The 18,869-nt window shown below is 34.4% G+C and overlaps 2 protein-coding genes across 2 annotated transcripts; both read right to left on the reverse strand.

Moving 5' to 3' along the window:
• Nucleotides 1–5,757: 5,757 nt before the first annotated feature.
• On the reverse strand, nt 5,758–6,440 carry LOC137835203 (oxoglutarate-dependent flavonoid 7-O-demethylase 1-like). The gene is made up of 2 exons (XM_068643589.1): nt 6,240–6,440; nt 5,758–6,049 (listed from the first exon to the last, which is right to left on the reverse strand). Exons 1-2 carry the CDS (start codon nt 6,438–6,440, stop codon nt 5,807–5,809), a joined length of 444 nt encoding a protein of 147 aa, XP_068499690.1. The 3' UTR covers nt 5,758–5,806.
• A 10,014-nt stretch (nt 6,441–16,454) lies between these two features.
• Nucleotides 16,455–18,367, reverse strand: LOC137835204 (protein SRG1-like). The gene is made up of 4 exons (XM_068643590.1): nt 18,045–18,367; nt 17,523–17,770; nt 17,128–17,452; nt 16,455–16,935 (listed from the first exon to the last, which is right to left on the reverse strand). The coding sequence occupies exons 1-4, from the start codon at nt 18,300–18,302 to the stop codon at nt 16,693–16,695; spliced, it is 1,074 nt and encodes a 357-aa protein (XP_068499691.1). The 5' UTR covers nt 18,303–18,367; the 3' UTR covers nt 16,455–16,692.
• Between the last annotated feature and the right edge of the window lie 502 nt (nt 18,368–18,869).

Genomic DNA, 18,869 nt, shown 5'->3' on the forward strand with positions numbered 1-18,869 from the left:
TGTCTCGTCTTTGCCTTCGTTTCGCGTTTGCACTCTGAGTTCATCTCTTTCTGCTACATCTGCATTCCATGTAATTTTCTTGAGCTCTCTTTCTTCCTCTTCATCTTCACAAATATATGCATATATGTTTTCGTTCTTCTTATATATGTTTTTTCCCTTGCATTGGTGGTCTCGAAGCACTGTTTCATTGGCTGGCATTCGTTGCTCCGTCGTTGCTTCCCTATCCGCTGCCACCGTTGTTGGCGCTCCCATGCCACTCTTCATGTATAAATTATTTTCGTTTTTCTTACATTGTTTGGTTTCTTGCATTGCTCAGTACTCTTTCATTGCCTTCGTGGGTTCTTGTGGGTTATTTGGTTTGCTCCACCGCTGCTTCCGCTGTCGTCGTTGTTGGTGGCGCTCCCGTGCCACTCTTCATCAACGTTGCCTTCACACAAGATTGACGATGTTTTAAATTTTTTGATTTTTTTTTAATGTTTTGGCATATACAAGTGTGGCTAAAAGAAATAGTCGCACTTATAAATTGTATTTATAAGTGCGGGTATATAGTCGTACTCTTATCTCTTTGATTTACATGTGCGTGCTGATCAAATGCAGTTATACACTCGCCCTTATAAATTTAAAATAGCCGCACTCGTTTTGCCTTTCTACACCTGTGCGCGCCTTGATCTACCAAGACCATTATAATGACAAATTTGTCAATCTCTATTCTGATAATCATAGGGTCGTCCTGAGCTGGATCAATAATAGTAAAATTATTAGTTGTGAAAAGAATTGGAGGAATCCTCGGTTGGTCCCTTATAGTGGTTGAAAGGAATGGTTGAATAACTTGAAAGTGCTTCTTACAGGCTTAACTAGAACATCCTTTACATGCAAGTGGTATTATTGACCTCGCGAACACTACGTCTTGAATGGTTGTCACGCCGAGGACATTCACTTCTTCTTGAATAATTACCACGTTTGGGGATCTCACTTCTTTTTTTGTTTCATAGGGCGTCAGTCATCCTCAGAATGTCTTGACCTTTCTTCTCGACCAGGTCGAGGATATGGTTGTCTTCATTCTTGTATAGATGGATACCTTTCTTTTTTTCGAGATTGGTATGAGGTTCAGTTTGTTGCTTGAACGAATATAAGCAAGTAACCAGCTTGAACAAGTTCTTGTATTTTATCCTTCAAAGTTTAGCACTCTTTAGTCGTGTGTCTAAAGTTGCAATGATACTGCCATTGTTTTGACATGTCAACATCTCTCAGACTTTGTAGTTTTTTCAGTGTCGGGATCAGGTCGGCGTGTGAAGCTCCATCCATAATTTTACCCTTATCAACATTTAATGGGGTATAAGTATGGATTCGAGGACCTCGATCATCTCTGAATTTGTCTGAATGACCGAGTATGTGTCGGATAGCTCGGTCTTTTTCCTTTCCCTTGTCTCCTCTATTGGCAGCCTGAGCATTCATTTGGAAATCACGTATTTCTTCAAGTTGCATGAACTTGATTGCTCGATTTCTCAATTCATGTAAGTTTTTTGTTGGTTTTTTTCATCAAGCTATCAGTGAACTGTTCGGGTCAGAGAGACAAGATCGAATGATGCATGGCTATCTCTGGCATGAGGTTTCTGATGCTCAGAGATATTTTGCTAAATCTTTTCATGAATGGTCATAGGGGATTCCTTTTTTCTTGTCTGATATTGAGAAGAGCTAAAGATGACATATGGTGCGGTCAACTTCTAGCGTATTGAGTGCTAAACTTTTCTGACAAAGTTTTGAAACTATCTACTGAATTGGGAGAAAGTTGCGTAAACCAGCTGAGTGCTCCTTCTTTGAAAGAAGTGGGGAAAACCTTGCACCATATCACCTTATTCGTAGTGTAGAGATTCATTTGTGTTTTATAGACATTCATGTGTTCGTCTGGATCTGTAGAACCATGAACATCTATTGTGATAGGCTAAATCTATCGTATATAAAGTTAGCTTGATTTGGGGTTCCCTGATTTCTCGAAGCGTTACCCGAATTTGGTGGAACGTGTCTTATATTTTCAAAAAGTTTTTGCAACTGCCTTAACTGTTATTTATTATAACTACTGAAATGTATTCTAACCGATCGATCAATCACCAAGACCAAATGATATGACTCGTAATATGACGACTCGTCTATTTCACTCGTCTATTTTACATAAGCCGTGTTTAAAGCCCATTTCTCTTCAATCATTTTTATATTGTATTTGCTTCTTCAAGAAGTCACGCTGAATAATAGAGTCACAAAGATTAATAATATGTAATTATTTTTCTTTTTCTCTCTCGTTTTCTGTGTTCTGTTCTGCTAGAATTTATTTTGCCCTCTTTTGTTTTCACGTTTCAATCGGTGATTCCGTGTTCATTATTCTTCATTTTCACACATGAAGCATGATCTAGCTTTCAATATATATATATATATTGAAATGTAGCAAATAGATACTAACCAAGATGTTAGGCTATCCGTGGATTTTAATTAGTACAATGTTGCATGTGCATTCACTATTTATTTGAAAAATATCGTTAATCATTCAATAATTATTAAACTAATATAACGAACAAGAAAAGGAAACCTAAATTTAATCATGTTAAATACCTGACCTTATAAAGATTATTCAATTTGGCGCGGAAAGGGATAATGTTAATTTGTTCCCACTTTTTGACCTTTGGATCAAGATGATGTGACAATAATTATTAATTTGTTATTATAAAAGTATTTACCAATTTTGGGTGCATTAGTGTATATTCATAATTAAATGTAAGTAGAAGGAGTCAATATTGGCAAAATTGATTTTGAGAAATGATAGTATGCTTCATCAATTTAAGTTATACATATGTGGGTCCAATTTTGGGTAGGTTAAAAGCAATTTTGTTTAGCTTTTATTATGGCATTTAGCTCTTCTTTTTTACGATTTTTAGGTGGTTTGCGGAATCTTAATAGGTTGTAGTTGGATCAAGGCTCTTCTAGGAGGTGTGGTAGCCTTGTAGGTGCATGATAGGTAGGGAATTATGAGAGGTTCGGCCAGCTCCCTTTTGTTGGTGAAAGAGTTGAAGATTAAAGCCCTAAATCTAGAGAAATTTAGGCAAAGGAGTATGTATGACACAAATTTGGCAGCATATCAATACTCAAAATAATCTTGTGTTTACATGAGGTAGGCTCCTCCTTAAATAGCCTAGGAGGACCGTAAATGCACATGTAAATGAAGGGAAAATGCTATCCAAATTACATGCAAATGTGAGCACATGGGAGCACATGGAAAATGTGAGCACATGGTGCACCTAGCCTTCACATGGACGGTTTTGCTAAGAGAAAAGGAGGGAAAATGCAAAGTGATGGTAGATGGAGGTAGGTTCTAGAATCCTTCCTTGTGTGGTTGGTCTAGAATTTACGCCCATTAGGCCTAGCTAAATGGGCCGGTCCTAAGTTTACTTAGAAATGGATATTTCTAATTAAACTTAGGTTTAGCCTTTTAAGTACCACTTTGCATGTTTCTTCACATTTACAAAATGACTTAAACTATGCTACTTTGACTAGAAAAGTAAGAAGAACTATCACACACTAGAGTCTATGACATGTAAAAATGTGTCCTCTTGACCCCTCTTTGACCATGACTCTAGTGGTTGCCGCAATGTAACATTTTAATGGTCTCTCAAAGGATTGGTGCTGGGGCCTCTTCCATCATTCTATATTTTACGTTAACAATCAAACGTACATTTAATATTGTAAAATTGATTTTGTTAAATTAGTTTTTCATTATTAAGAGAATGCATGTACTGGTAAGGAAAACTTGTTATTTTAAGATTATAAAAAATAATTTAATTGATTTAAAAGGTTTTCATATAATTTTTCTTAAAATTCTTGTTAATTTAAGATTTATTCAATAAAAAATAATTTAATTGATTTAATAGGTTTTCATATAATTTTTCTTAATATTCTTATATAAATTATTTAAGTATCGTTTTTTTTAGATTTTTTATATATAAATTTTGGTATAATCTTTATATTTATTTGTATTATGTTTTTTTAATAATACATTTTTTATATGATGACATGTGTTCCTGCCTGTTGATCCAAAATGTCTTCGTGCGTCAACGACAACTTCACGTCCAAGAATCATGCGTCCCTTCGTTTCCTTCCTCCGTTGAACACCTGAAACTTAAAGACAAAGGGCGTCCTCGCGGCCGTTTGCACTCTTACGTTCAAGTCAGTCTTAGAGTTAGGAAACACCAAAACTCTTAGTGCTCAAACTCTCTGTGTAATTCTGTGTGTGTACTCGTGTTTGAATCGCGTACCTTGTTATGTTGGTTGTTACCCTTTATATACTCCAGGGTTTCCCGCCCCTTTCGCTAACTGTAACTAGGCTTACTGTAGGTGTGCCTTAGCGTCACTATTACCCATTCTTAGGGTCATCTAACGCGTAAGACCCCCTTACTAGAGTGCAACCTCTCCCGGGATGACCACTTGGGTGCCAACTCATGCTCCCAATCTCTAGGTCCATCCACCCTGGGAGTCCCCTAGTTGTTCATATGCCATGCATGCAAATCACCCTTGGAACGTGACACTTACGAGTCGTCTCTTTCCCAGTGACTCTTCGTTTGTATTACATCTTTCCACGTCATCCACACCCTATGCATGGACCTCACGTGATATAGGCCTCTCCCTTACGGATAACTGGAGTGTGGCTTGGAAACCACCTTTTTCGGCCCATCTTTACTGTTTGGGTTACCGAGGTCCGAGGCCTCCACGCCCTTCGCCTTGATGTCGCCCCCTCCTCGGCTACCCTCACTCGCATGCTTCGCGAGACACTGGCCCGTCCTCCCAACCTCCCAATGGACCCAGCCTTCGGGACCCCACCATAAATGTGGTCAACGCCGAAGTCCGAGGACTGGTCAGTACAACATGTGATTGTTGTTACTTGATATCTGAGTTTATCAAGTTTCATAGTAATAATTAAAATGAAATTTTTTATAAAAAAATAGTTTTTTTCTAAAATAATGTATGGATAGAGTTTATTTACTAAAGTGAGTTTTTTATCCAACACAAAGATTAGTTTAAAAAAAAATCATATCGTTTACCCGAATTCAATTTATATTAATTTATCCAAAATCACTTTATAGGCACAAAAAATTCAACGCAAAGTCGAACCCACTAAATCACCCGAACGTTTTTCTATATGTAATAAACGAGTAATATGTTATACGTAACTTTGAAATAAAAAATTTAGATTGAATATTATTACATAAACAATTGCAGAACGAATAACAAAAATTAGAGTAAATTATTTTTGCTTTCTCAAAATTTAAAATATTAAAACTTTTACATTAAAATAAAGTTACACTAAAATATTAAAAATATTTTACTAAAAAAAGTCCGCAAAAAATAAAATAAAATATCATATTATCACCCTAGCCATATAGATGATGTTAAGTATGTAAATAGGTCAGCATAGAAAGACATGTTAATGTTAAATTCAGATAAGTCGAGATTTCCTTCTACGACCAAAAATACATATCAATAACATAACGTTTTCCCTTTTCCAAAACAATTTATATGGAAATTATATTATAAATTTAATCATAAAATTGATTGAAATTTATTTTTAGTTACAGAAACTGATGAAAAGAAGTTTAAAAGAGTTTAGGAGAGTCCTAGTGTAGGTTCAATTATTACGCTCTCTACAAACTCTTTTGATACATATCACTGATAGATATGAGATTAACATGCAGAACACGCGATGATACAGTAAAGTAAAGAATATCGAATTTGAATTTTCCTTCATATAGCTTCAACAGTGATGCTAAATTCTCATGACATCCACGTAGGACTTTCCATCAAGTTTTTGAGAAAATAGGCCCTTGAAATAGTCCTTCACTCCTATGCTTCTGAATCGTGGTGGTGTTTCTTCACTGATCAAGCTTGATGCAGGACCCACCACACCATCTTCATTTGGACTATAGAATGTTGCAATTGAGACTCTTTCTTTTTCTGCATTTACTGTTGCTCGATGCTCAATGCTTTTGTAAATTCCGTTCGTTGAAATCTATGCTTCAAACACATGCAAAATAGTGCAAAATCAAGTGAGTTTGACATTCACCGTGATATGCATAGTATATTTTGTGGTCCTCACTCCAATAATGTCTCAAAGACACTGCTACAGCATTGTTGAAAAAGAAAATGTTCTTAAACGAATGATATGAAACGATATAAAATCATTAATAATATAATATTACCTCTAATATGTCCCCAACATTTACAATGAATGCATTTGGAAAGGGGTTAACTGGAACCCACAAGCCATTTTTTCTTATCAGCAACCCTTCTACTTGATTGAGTTGTAGGAGAATAGTGAGTCCAGTTGAATCTGAATGAGGAGTGAGGCCAATAACCTTATCTGGTTGAGGGCATGGAGGGTAGTAATTCATCCTCATCATCTAGCTATTTGGCTATTTGGTTCTGGGTTCCTAATCAACCCAAATTCCTCAATCATCTTCATGCTCTTTTATGATGTAACAAAAAATAAAAAATTAAGCAACCACAACTGTCAATTCATCACTAAAACACTCAAAACTGTTTAGGTTCACACACTCACTTGGTTTAATTGGTTTCATTCCTTATTCTTTTGTCATTCTCTATTCTAATCAATCATCCTGTTAATTTTCATGTATCAAAATTTCAACTAGATTTGAATAGAGATTCAATCATATTTTCTTTTCTAACCTGTGTCTAATTCATCTCAATATCCTACTATTTGATCATCATAAGGTTGGATCTTGGATTCAGAAATCCTCATTTTCTTGAAAGTTTTCCAATATAAAATGTCGATCGAATCGCCTTGATCTACAAGACCCTGGTGATGGCAAATTTTTCAATCTCTATTGCAATAACCACAGGGTTGTCCTGAGCTGAATCAATAATAGTAACATTATCAGTTGTGAAAAGAATTGGAGGAATCCTCGGTTGGTCCCTTCTAGTGGTTGGACTGATTGAATAGCTTGAATGATGGATTTGTGTCTCCTTTCTTGCGGTTTTTATTGATGAATGCAGAAGCTCCATGGATTGATGGTGGAACAAGGCTCTCCTAAGAGTGATGTTAGCCTTGGAGGTGCATGAGAAGTATGATTTGAGAGAGGTGAGGCCTACTCTTCTTGGAGGTGCAATTTCAGAATATTAAAAGCCTAATTCCTAAGAGGTTTAGGCAAAGAGTGAGAATGGCTCAAATTTGGCAGCATTTCACTAATGAATTAATCTTGCATTTACATGACCCAAGTTCCTCTATATATAGCAAGAGTGGGCTGAAAATGAAAAGAGAATTGGAGGGAAATTCAAATATTGGCACATGGGAAGGTGGCTCCTATATTCAGCATGTGCTAGGAGTTCTAGAACCTTACGCTCCACTTAGGCTAAATGTGGGCTGGACCTAAGTTTAATTAGGAGTATAAAACTCTAATTAAACTTAGGTTAGCATATTAGGGACCACTTTGCATGTTTCAACAAAAATACAAAAAAATTAAACTATGCTAATTTTGACAAAAAATGTAAAAACTATTCTACACTAGAGTTTATGACATGTAGAATGCGTCCTCTTGACCCCTCTTTGACCATAATTCTAGTGGTTGCCTCAATTTGACATTTTGGTGGCCTTTCAATTGATTGGTGTTGGGGCCTCTTTCATCATCCCCTCCCTCTTGAAAAGGATTTGTCCTCAAATCCAAGGCTTTGTCCTCATCATTAGTAGAGGGATGTATGTGTCTAGATGGTGTCCATCATCAACTCCTTCTTGAGAAAATCTATCCTCAGATCCATAGGGTCGATCTCGGATAGCAGCCTCTTGCTTTGACAACTAGGCTTGGCCTCCCAGATCAAACGTCCATCTATGGGAATCATTAAACAAAGAAAATGAGTTAGTTGAAGCAATTGTATAAAAATCAACTTTATGAAGTTGCCATTCCTCTTGTTTTTCTATTGTTTTTGGCAATTTCTCATAATATTTCTCTATTTGTTGTTGTATTTGTTCTTGAATCCTCTCATGCATTTTTTTAACAAATTTAGCTTTTGTAACTCCTTCCTTATGCACAAAGGTATGTGGATTAGGAAGGGGTAATAATCTAAAGGAGTAAGAGGATCAAAATCATTACAACTTCAAATGAAGAAATATTAATAGTCTTGTGAACTACTTTATCGTTTGCATAATTATCCCTAGAGTTGTTGATGGCATTCCTTTGAGCTCTTCTTTGTGTTTTGGTGATGAACTTGCGGAAGCTAGTGGAGGAGATGAAGCAAGGCCTTCCTAGGAAGTATGGGTGCCTTGAAGGTGCATGAGAGTGGGGAATTGGGGAGGTTCGGCCAGCCCTTTTGAAGGTGATGAAGTGAAGATTAAAACCTAGAGGCTAGGCAAGGAGTAGTGTATGACACAAATTTGGCAGCATAACAATACTCTATTCAATCTTCAAAATATACATGAGGTTGGCTCCTCCTTTTATAGGCTAAGGAGGACCTGAAATGATGACCTAAATGATGAGAAAATGCAAACCAAATGAAATGCAAAAGAGTAGCACATGGAGGCACATGGAGCACATGGCACATGGGTGCACATGGCCTCCTAACTTGCACATGGACGTCCTAGATTAGTGGAGAGCTTCTAGAAACCGTAGCTAATTTAGGTTAACTCATCCTTAATCCTAATTTGCAGAATTTAATCAAAGGTTCATAAGGCTATGCTATTTACATCACAATTAAGACTAAGCTACACTTGATGGGCTTCTTGGGCATGTTTCCCTTTTATTCGTAACGCCCTTGCTCTTGGCCTAGACGCTCCTTTGTGGTTGCCCTTCATGCAAGGTTGTCCTAGATGCTCCTTTGTGGTCCTAGACGCTCCTTTTTGGGTTGCCTTCATGCAATGGTTGTCCTAGACGCTCTTGTGGGTGCCCTTTATGAAAGGTGGTGTGGGCCTCTTCCATCAGTTGTGATTGTCTCTCATGATTACTCTAAGCATAGTAGAAAAAGTTATATTTTCAACTTCATTTTGGTCATTTGTTTGAGGATGATAAGAAATTGAAAAGTTCAACTTAGTTCCAAGTTTTTCCAAAAGAATCCTCAAAATATGGTTTTCACATTTGGTTCTCTATTTAACACTATGCTTGGAGATAAACCATGAAGTCTTATCACTTCTCTGAAGAAGAGCTTATCCATAACCATAAAAATGGAATCAAAACCTTTTGTTGTCCTATGAAGTTCTAATATAAAATCTATGCTTATGTCTTCCCATGGAGCACTTGCAAAAGGTGAAGGAGCATGGAGTTCATGAGACATTGCCTTAGAGTTAGTTTTAAAATAAGAAATACATCTAGGGTAATGTTTTTGAACATCTTTCCTCATGGGTGACCAAAAGAATTTTCCTTTTAAAAGCTTTAGAGTTTTATCAACTCTAAATTGGCCCATGAGTTCTCCTTCATGAAGAATTTCTTTTTTATGTGTGAAGGTAGTCTCGTTGGTACGACCATTGAGCACGGAAATTTTAACACTTTGCAATGGTCGTCTCAATAAGACATGACAAGTTTCTTTAGGCACTAGCTCACATAAAAATTTATCTTTGTAGATGTCTATAGATAACTTGACCCTCACTTGTTGGTGATATCTTAGCACATGCTTAAAATAATCTACTACATATTTATCTATGCAATCCCCCTTTAAGGGTTCCTTTTTCACTATGCTTGTAAGGGATGTTGTAAGATATTCCTTATTCTTTCTAGATTCACACAACCCCTCACTTGGCTTTTCTATTTCTTTCTTCTTCTTTTTCTCATTTTCTTCACTCTCACTAGTTTCTTTTTCTTGGCTACTATATTCATCTTTGTTCCTTAAGATCATAGATCTTTCATTGGAACAACTAGATGCTAAATGACCCTTACCAAGACATTCTAAACATTGAATTTCTTTAGCTTGAGTGTGTGAGATATGCTCGGCTAAGTTTTTGGAAAGTTTTAGAGATGTTTCTTTTATATGTTCTTCCCCTCTTTGGAACTCATCCTTGTCATAAGATACAGAGTATTAACTTTGTTTTTAACTTGATTGTTTTCTCAAAATTTGTTTTTCAACTTTAATGCTAAGTTGAATCAAGTCATTTAAATCTCTATAAAATAAAAGTTCAACTTTGTTTCTTATGTCAAGTTTGAGACCACTTAAAAATCTAGCTATGGTGGTATGGTTGTCTTCGTTAATCCTTGCCCTTTTTATATATATCGCCATCTTTTGCTAATATTCTTCTACACTTAGATTTTTTTGATGACGTCCTTGGAGTTTGTCCATTGACTTCCTGTTGTAGGATGAAGGAATATGACGGCATCTCAAGGCTCCCCTAAGGTCATTCCAATATGTAATGGGAGGGTCCTTGTGGAGATGTCTCTCTCTTTTTAGGGCAATCCACCAATTCATAGCATTTCCTTGAAAACTTAATATGGCTAAGGGTACCTTTCTTTCCTCACTTACTCTATGTCAAACAAACAATTGTTCTACCTTCATTTCCCAATCTAGATAGGTTTCTACATTTTCTTTCCCATGGAAATAAGGTAGATCTACCCTAACCTCCTTAGTGCTTTCTTGTTCTTTTCTTTCTCTTCTAGTTCTCCTAGGGGGTGGTTGATAATATTCATTTATCCTAAGACTTTCTTCCCCAAAAGATTCATGATTGTGAGAACTAAATGCATGTAAATATATTTTTTTAGATTTTTGAGAGCTTTCATCCTTTTCTTTAGTCATTTTTAATTCTTTGATTTGTACCTCATGTTCCCATTGTCTATATGAGAATGATTGAAAGTCCTTGGCTAATTGTTTTAAAACAGTTTTAATGGACTTTATATCACTTTCACTAGATTTAGAAGAGTGAGTTGACATGACTAAAGCTTTCTGTTTAAAAGTATTTTACCTCAAGAAAGAAAAGGAAAGTAGTGAAGGTAGCTTTTCAAGAAAGAGAGGTGAGTCACTAGGACTTCTTAAGTACCAAGTCTTTCCTTGCCAAAACCTATCCCTAAAAAACTTCACACAATTCTTTTTCTAAGTAAATTACATAGATCACAATGAAGAATGAAAAGTCAATTTTATACAAAGGAAAACAATGCAAAGCAATTAAGCAAACAAAACAAATAAGCAATGCTAATCAAGTAATTAACGTAAAGTAATTAGCTAAGCATAATTAAAGATTGCTAACTACAAAGCTTTAAGCTAGACGATTCCTAAGGTGAGGCTTCTAGACACTTGGAGCCTTTGAAGACACACTCACCGTCTATATGTGATTAATCCACTAATTAATCAAAGGTTAAATGTAATTACAACTCAAAGAAATACAGAGAAAATGAATTACACAAATTAAAATTCAGATTTCCTAAACTATGCACTCCTTGGCTTGTAATTGCTCTTCTTTGTTGTGTTCTCCAAAGCGTGTGTGTGTTTGTATTTGTATTTTGCTGCAGCTCCTTACCTTAACCTCTTATGAATAGACAATTAAATTCTCCAAAACAGTACCTACTAAGTAGAGGTAGACTCACCACAAAGTCAATTCCACTTAACAAGCACCAATTGAATTTATCCACCAACAATTTAGAGGTCAAGAAAAGAAAGCAAAAAACAAATTAAATTTTAAAATAGTACCACAAAAAATGGATTTGAATTATGTGACACAACTTAGAAAGAGTTTAGAATCATATTGGACAAGCAAATAAAAATAGGCCCTCAACAAAGGATAGCACACAAAAGGAACCTAAAGAAAGGCACTAGAATTGATTAGAAAAACCAAAACAACAATACTGGAAAATTCAGGTTCAGAAAGCGTGACTTAAAATATTTATGCTGAGCTGGCTATTTTGAATTTGCTTCTGAAAATTTAACCACAAATGATTCAATGTCTTAACAAACTTTTGGCGCTGGAATCACACCAAAAATATGCACCAATTAATTGTGATAAATTTTTCAAAAATCACTGTCCAACTACCGTATATTTTGGTGCCAGGATGCACTTTTTTTTTTTTTGTTTTATTTATCATTTTTTCTCTATTTTGTCTTTTTGTCTGATTCTTTTATTCTTGATTTTCTAACACATCAAACTGTATTAATCCAGATTTTCATAATTTTTCTCCAACGTATTTGAAATTCATAACAAAAAAATAGTTAGTGCAGAATTTGAAAAACACAGGAGTCCTAATTCTGGAATTCAAAAACAGTACAAGAAACTTCAAAAACACAATGGAGTAGATGTATATGAATTTGTATGGAACTAGCATACAAATATGAACTCAAACTAAAAGAAAAATGCACCAAAGGATCAATCAAACACAGAAATATAAATCTGGACTCAAATGAAATCAAGAAACCAAAATTATCAACAAATTCAACACTACAAGGATTTGATGACAAATTAGGAAAAACAAGACTTAGACAAAACATAATAGGATTCATAAATTAAAATGACTCAAAACACATCATATGAACTGAATAAAATTTCAAACAAGACTCAAACAACCTAAAATCAAAACAGCAACACAATTCTATATAGATTCCTACACAAAATATGAAAATAAGAAGCTCAAGAACAATTTGAACATTTTGCACGGATTGAATTGCTTCAAACAGCACCTAAATCAAATTAAAAAGAATAACACAGCAAGACAACATGAAGAAGTGAAGAACAACACGGAAATAAGAAGAACACAATCATAAAATTGTAAGAAGACACTTAGCTCTTGTAGAACCTATGCTCATAATACCAAATGATGGATTTGTGTCTCCTTTCTTGCAGGTTTTGTTGATGAATGCGGAAGCTCCATGGATTGATGGTGGAACAAGGCTCTCCTAAGAGTGATGTTAGCCTTGGAGGTGCATGAGAAGTATGATTTGAGAGAGGTGAGGCCTACTCTTCTTGGAGGTGCAATTTCAGAATATTAAAAGCCTAATTCCTAAGAGGTTTAGGCAAAGAGTGAGAATGACTCAAATTTGGCAGCATTTCACTAATGAATTAATCTTGCATTTACATGACCCAAGCTCCTCTATATATAGCAAGAGTGGGCTGAAAATGAAAAGAGAATTGGAGGGAAATTCAAATGTTGGCACATGGGAAGGTGGCTCCTAAATTCAACACATGTGAGGTAGGTTCTAGAATTCTTCCATGTGCTAGGAGTTCTAGAACCTTACGCTCCACTTAGGCTAAATGTGGGCTGGACCTAAGTTTAATTAGGAGTAGGAAACTTTAATTAAACTTAGGTTAGCATATTAGGTACCACTTTGCATGTTTCAACAAAAATACAAAAGAATTAAACTATGCTACTTTTGACAAAAAATGTAAAAACTATTCTACACTAGACTTTATGACATGTAGAATGCGTCCTCTTGACCCCTCTTTGACCATAACTCTAGTGGTTTCCTCAATTTGATATTTTGGTGGCCTTTCAATGGATTGGTGTTGGGGCCTCTTCCATCACCGAAGGTGCTTCTTGTAGGCTGAACTAAAACACCCCCTGCATGCAAATCCTCTCGCAATGGTATTAATGACCTCGCTAACATCGTGTCTTGAATGGTCGTCACGTCGAGGACTTTCACTTCTTCTTGAATAATTACCCCGTCTGGGGATCTCACTTCTTCTTTGTTGTTTCATAAGGCGTCAGTCGTCCTTAGAACGTCGTGACCTTGTAGCTAAAGATGACATATGGTGCGATCAACTTGTAGCGTATTGAGTGCTAAACTTTGTCGACAAAGTTTTGAAACTATCTACTGAATTGGGCGGAAGCTGCGTAAACCAACTGAGTGCTCTGAGAGAAGTTGGAAAAACCATGCACCATATCGCCTTATTCGTAGTGTATAGATTCATTTGTGTTTTATAGATGTTCATGTGTTCTTTCGGATCTGTAGAACCATCATAGAGTTTGATATTAAGTTCTTTCCATTTGGTAGGGAGTTGTGCCTCTATGATCTCATCGGTGAAAGGGTTTCCATTTGGATCATCATCTTCATCAATTATTGGAGTTCGTTCGGTATGCCGTTTCTATGCTTGCTGAGTGTGTCTAAACGGTTATTGATTTCTCCTGATTATGGGTAGGATCATTTGAACAAGATTTCTCTCTATGCTCGGATCTAGCGATTCGTCGTTTCGACTCCTCATTTTGTTCCTTGAGGAGAGACACCCCTTCTTCATTCTTTTGTCAATCTTCAGTGCTTTTTTGGCACATCTCTTCCATTTGCTTTTGAAGTGTTTTGAACATAGCGATCTGGTCATCAGAAATTTGATCCTTGTTTATTGTGTGCCTTGTCGAAATCATTGTTGTTTGTTGTATTTATCTCGACCTCACGGTGGGTACCAATTCTACTTGTAAAGACAAAGTGGACATAGATAGTACCTAAAATTGATTGTACAATTGTTGACGTCTCGGTCGTTCGATCGCTCCCTCGTTCCTCACTTCAAGTTCCTTCTATGATTCTAGTTGCTCGGTCGGGGTTGACCTAAAAAAGGTACTCCGGTGATCAAGTAAGTACTCAGTACAATGTATATTATGAACTGATCAAATGTGTACCTTGCTACTTTGTAGAGAGTTTATTTATAATGTTTAGTCATGGATCATCTATTGTAATGGGTTGAATCTATCGTATATTAAGTTAACTTGATTTGGGATTCTCTGATTTCTCAGGACATTACCCGAATTTGGTGGAACATGTCCTATATTTTCAAAGAGTTTTTGCAACTGCCTTAAATGTTATTTATTATAATTGCTTAAATGTATTCTCAACCGATCGATCATCGAGACCGAGTGCTCGTCTGGTACGACCCGACCATTTCAAGTAAGCCATTTCTCTGTATACCTTTTCTTTCTCTTCAACCATTTTTATATTGTATTTGCTTCTTCAAGAAGTCACGCTGAATAATAGAGTCCCAAAGATTAATAATATGTAATTATTTTTCTTTTTCTCTCTCGTTTTCTGTGTTCTGTTCTGCTAGAGTTTATTTTGCCCTCTTTTGTTTTCACGTTTCAAACGGTGATTCCGTGTTCATTATTCTTCATTTTCACACATGAAGCATGATCAGCTTTCAATATTTATATATTGAAATGTAGCAAATAGATACTAGCCAAGATGTTAGGCTATCCGTGGATTTTGTTAGTACAATGTTGCATGTGCATTCACTATTTATTTGAAAAATATCGTTAATCATTCAATAATTATTAAATTAATATAACGAACAAGAAAAGGAAACCTAAATTTAATCATGTTAAATACCTGACCTTGTAAAGATTATTCAATTTGGCACCACGGAAAAGGATAAAGTTAATTTGTTCCCACTTTCCGACCTTTTGATCAAGATGTGACAATAATTATTAATTTGTTATTATAGAAGTATATACCATTTTGGGTGAATTAGTGTATATTCATAATTAAATGTGAGTAGAAGGAGTCAATATTGGCCAAATTGATTTTGAAAGAAATGATAGTATGCTTCATCAATTTAAGTTAAACATATGTGGGTCCAATTTTCACGGTAGGTTAAAAGCAATTTTGTTTAGCTTCTATATTTTAGGTTAACAATCAAACGTACATTTAATCTTGTAAAATTGATTTTGTTAAATTAGTTTTTCATTATTAAGAGAATGCATGTACTGGTAAGGTAAACTTGTTAATTTAAGATTTACTCAATAAAAAATGATTTAATTGATTTAATAGGTTTTCATATAATTTTTCTTAAAATTCTTGTTAATTTAAGATTTATTCAATAAAAAATAATTTAATTGATTTAATAGGTTTTCATATAATATTTTTTAAATTTTTTATTAATAAGTATAAATTATTTAAGTATCTTTTTTTTATATTTTTTATATATGAAAACTTTATAAAAAAAATAGTTTTTTGCTAAAATAATGTATGGTTAGAGTTTATTTACTAAAGTAAGTCAAAAGTATATAATGTAAAGTTTTTTATCCAACACAAAGATTAGTTTAAAAAAAATCATATCGTTTACACGAATTCAATTTATAATAATTTATCTAAAATCACTTTATAGGCATAAAAAATTCAACGCAAAGTCGAACCACTAAATAACCCGAACGTTTTTCTATACGTCACTTTGAATTAAAAAATTTAGATTGAATATTATTACATAAACAATTGCAGAACGAATAACAAAAATTAGAGTAAATTATTTTTGCTTTCTCAAAATTTAAATTATTAAAACTTTTACATTAAAATAAAGTTACACTAAAATATTAAAAATATTTTACTACAAAAAAATCTGCAAAAAATAAAATAAAACATCATATTATCACCCTAGCCATATAGATGATGTTAAGTATGTAAATAGGTCAGCATAGAAAGACATGTTAATGTTAAATTCAGATAAGTCGAGATTTCCTTCTACGACCAAAAATACATATCAATAACATAACGTTTTCCCTTTTCCAAAACAATTTATATGGAAATTATATTATAAATTTAATCATAAAATTGATTGAAATTTATTTTTAGTTACAGAAACTGATGAAAAGAAGGTTAAAAGAGTTTAGGAGAGTCCTAGTGTAGGTTCAATTATTACGCTCTCTACAAACTCTTTTGATACACATCACTGATAGATATGATTAACATGCAGAACACACGATGATACAATAAAGTAAAGAATATCGAATTTGAATTTTCCTTCATATAGCTTCAACAGTGATGCTAAATTCTCATGACATCCACGTAGGACTTTCCATCAAGTTTTTGAGAAAATAGGCCCTTGAAATAGTCCTTCACTCCTATGCTTCTGAATCGTGGTGGTGTTTCTTCACTGATCAAGCTTGATGCAGGACCCACCACACCATCTTCATTTGGACTATAGAATGTTGCAATTGAGACTCTTTCTTTTTCTGCATTTACTGTTGCTCGATGCTCTATGCTTTTGTAAATTCCATTCGTTGTAATCTATCCTTCAAACACATGCAAAATAGTGCAAAATCTAGTGAGTTTGGCATTCACTGTGATCTGCATATTTTAGTAGATTTTATGGTCCTCACTCCAATAATGTCTCAAAGACACTGCTACAGCATTTTTAAAAAAGAAAATGTTCTTAAACGAAAGATAAATGATATAAAATAATTAATAATATAATATTACCTCTAATATGTCCCCAACATTTACAATGAATGCATTTGGAAAGGGGTTAACTGGAACCCACAAGCCATCTTTTCTTATCTGCAACCCTTCTACATGATTGAGTTGTAGGAGAATAGTGAGTCCAATTGAATCTGAATGAGGAGTGAGGCCAATAACCTTATCTGGTTGAGGGCATGGAGGGTAGTAATTCATCCTCATCATCTGTATTCCATCTTCAAACAATCCCTTTATTTCCTTTTCTTCAATCTTCAAAGCTTTTCCCATATGAGCAATAATAACCAAGGCCAGATCTTTGATTTCCTGTGAGTAAACTTCTAGAGTGTGTCTGCATGACAAAGAGGCATTTGAGATATCATATGACATGTAAACACAGAGACCAGAGTGAGAGAGAGAACCTGAAAGGATGAGGGAGCTTTGGAAATAAGTGAGGCATTCTTAAGTGTTTTGGAAGGGTTATCATGTAATAAAGGTCAGCCCAATCAAGTTTCTGATCTTCACTCACAACAAATGCTTGTCCAAAACCTTCCATATGTTCTGAATTCTGCCAAAACTTTTTCTTCTCCGACATAGGAAGGTTGAAAAATTCTTCAATTTCCAGCTTTACTTTCTCCAACAAGGAAATACTAACCCCATGATTTACCAGCTAAACAATTAAAAACCAATTAAGATAGAATCCATCATCTTTATCTTTATGAGAGTAAAAACAATGATAATATATATAATTTATTTTTCTTATCCGCATAATAATAAATATAAATCAAATATTATAATGAAAAAATAATTTATGAAACTGTAACTTGAGTGTAGGAGGAAGATGGTGGTGTGAAAGTATAGAATCAGAAACCTACACAAATTAAGTATAGAGTTATAGTTTTATGAATTACATTCACAGATAAACAAATAATAATAATAAAAACCTGGAAGAATCCCCAATCTTTGCAAGCGAGATGAAGCTTTTCCAATTCTAAACTTTTAGATTCTGCAGAAAGCAAGTTGTGCATGTCAATAACTGGAATCTCAAGACTATGAGCTTCTTGAGAGATGAGGAGCATGTGTTGATCATGGTGAGGTTGAATGTATCTCTGAGGAACTGTACGCAAATTCTGTTTAGACAACTCTTGAACTGATGGTACCAGAAGTGAAGTTCCGGAAGGGTTCTTGGTGATATCTTCCATGGCTAAAGTATTTGTATTATTATTCTCAATATGGCAAAAGTTCACTCTTCTTTCTCCTCCCACACACCTACACTTCTTCTCAAACGGGGAAGTCTTTTATACACATAATTTCAGAAATAAAAAATAATATTTTTTTAATTTTGAATTATAACAGTGCAAAAATCATTAACTAAAAACTTAAATAAATAATTAATTATTATATTAATTAAATTAAATATTATTTTGAAAATAATGTAATTGTTAATATCTATTTTTTTTTATTATTAATAAATATTTTCTAAATCAATATGTAATTATCAATATATAATTTACTATAAAAAAATTGCTTCAGACTAGAGTATTCAGAAAAACGTACCTTTACTCGAGGTCTCAAGCCTCTTTTATAGACATTCCTTCAATAATTTTCATCAATGAGAATAAAATCTGAACATCCAGAAAATAATGTTCAACAACAATAATATCATTCAACAATAATTTGTTCACAGTGTACCTGTAACTTTTGAGTACAAACATTCTTAACCGCTTTTACTTGCATTTAATAATATACTTCAACCAAATTCAATTATA

The sequence above is a fragment of the Phaseolus vulgaris genome, chromosome 5 (assembly GCF_000499845.2).
Source record: "Phaseolus vulgaris cultivar G19833 chromosome 5, P. vulgaris v2.0, whole genome shotgun sequence".
NCBI lineage: Eukaryota > Viridiplantae > Streptophyta > Magnoliopsida > Fabales > Fabaceae > Phaseolus > Phaseolus vulgaris.

Bases quoted from the DNA above. Each gene is read 5' to 3' on its own strand.
- LOC137835203 (XM_068643589.1), bottom strand. From the start codon at position 6,440: ATGATGAGGATGAATTACTACCCTCCATGCCCTCAACCAGATAAGGTT. The intron at 6,050-6,239 runs GTAATATTATAT...TTTGAAGCATAG, and splicing joins ATGTTGGGGACATATTAGAG to ATTTCAACGAACGGAATTTA.
- LOC137835204 (XM_068643590.1), bottom strand. From the start codon at position 18,302: ATGGAAGATATCACCAAGAACCCTTCCGGAACTTCACTTCTGGTACCA. The intron at 17,771-18,044 runs GTTTTTATTATT...TTAATTGTTTAG, and splicing joins AAGATTGGGGATTCTTCCAG to CTGGTAAATCATGGGGTTAG. The intron at 16,936-17,127 runs GTAATATTATAT...TTTGAAGGATAG, and splicing joins ATGTTGGGGACATATTAGAG to ATTACAACGAATGGAATTTA.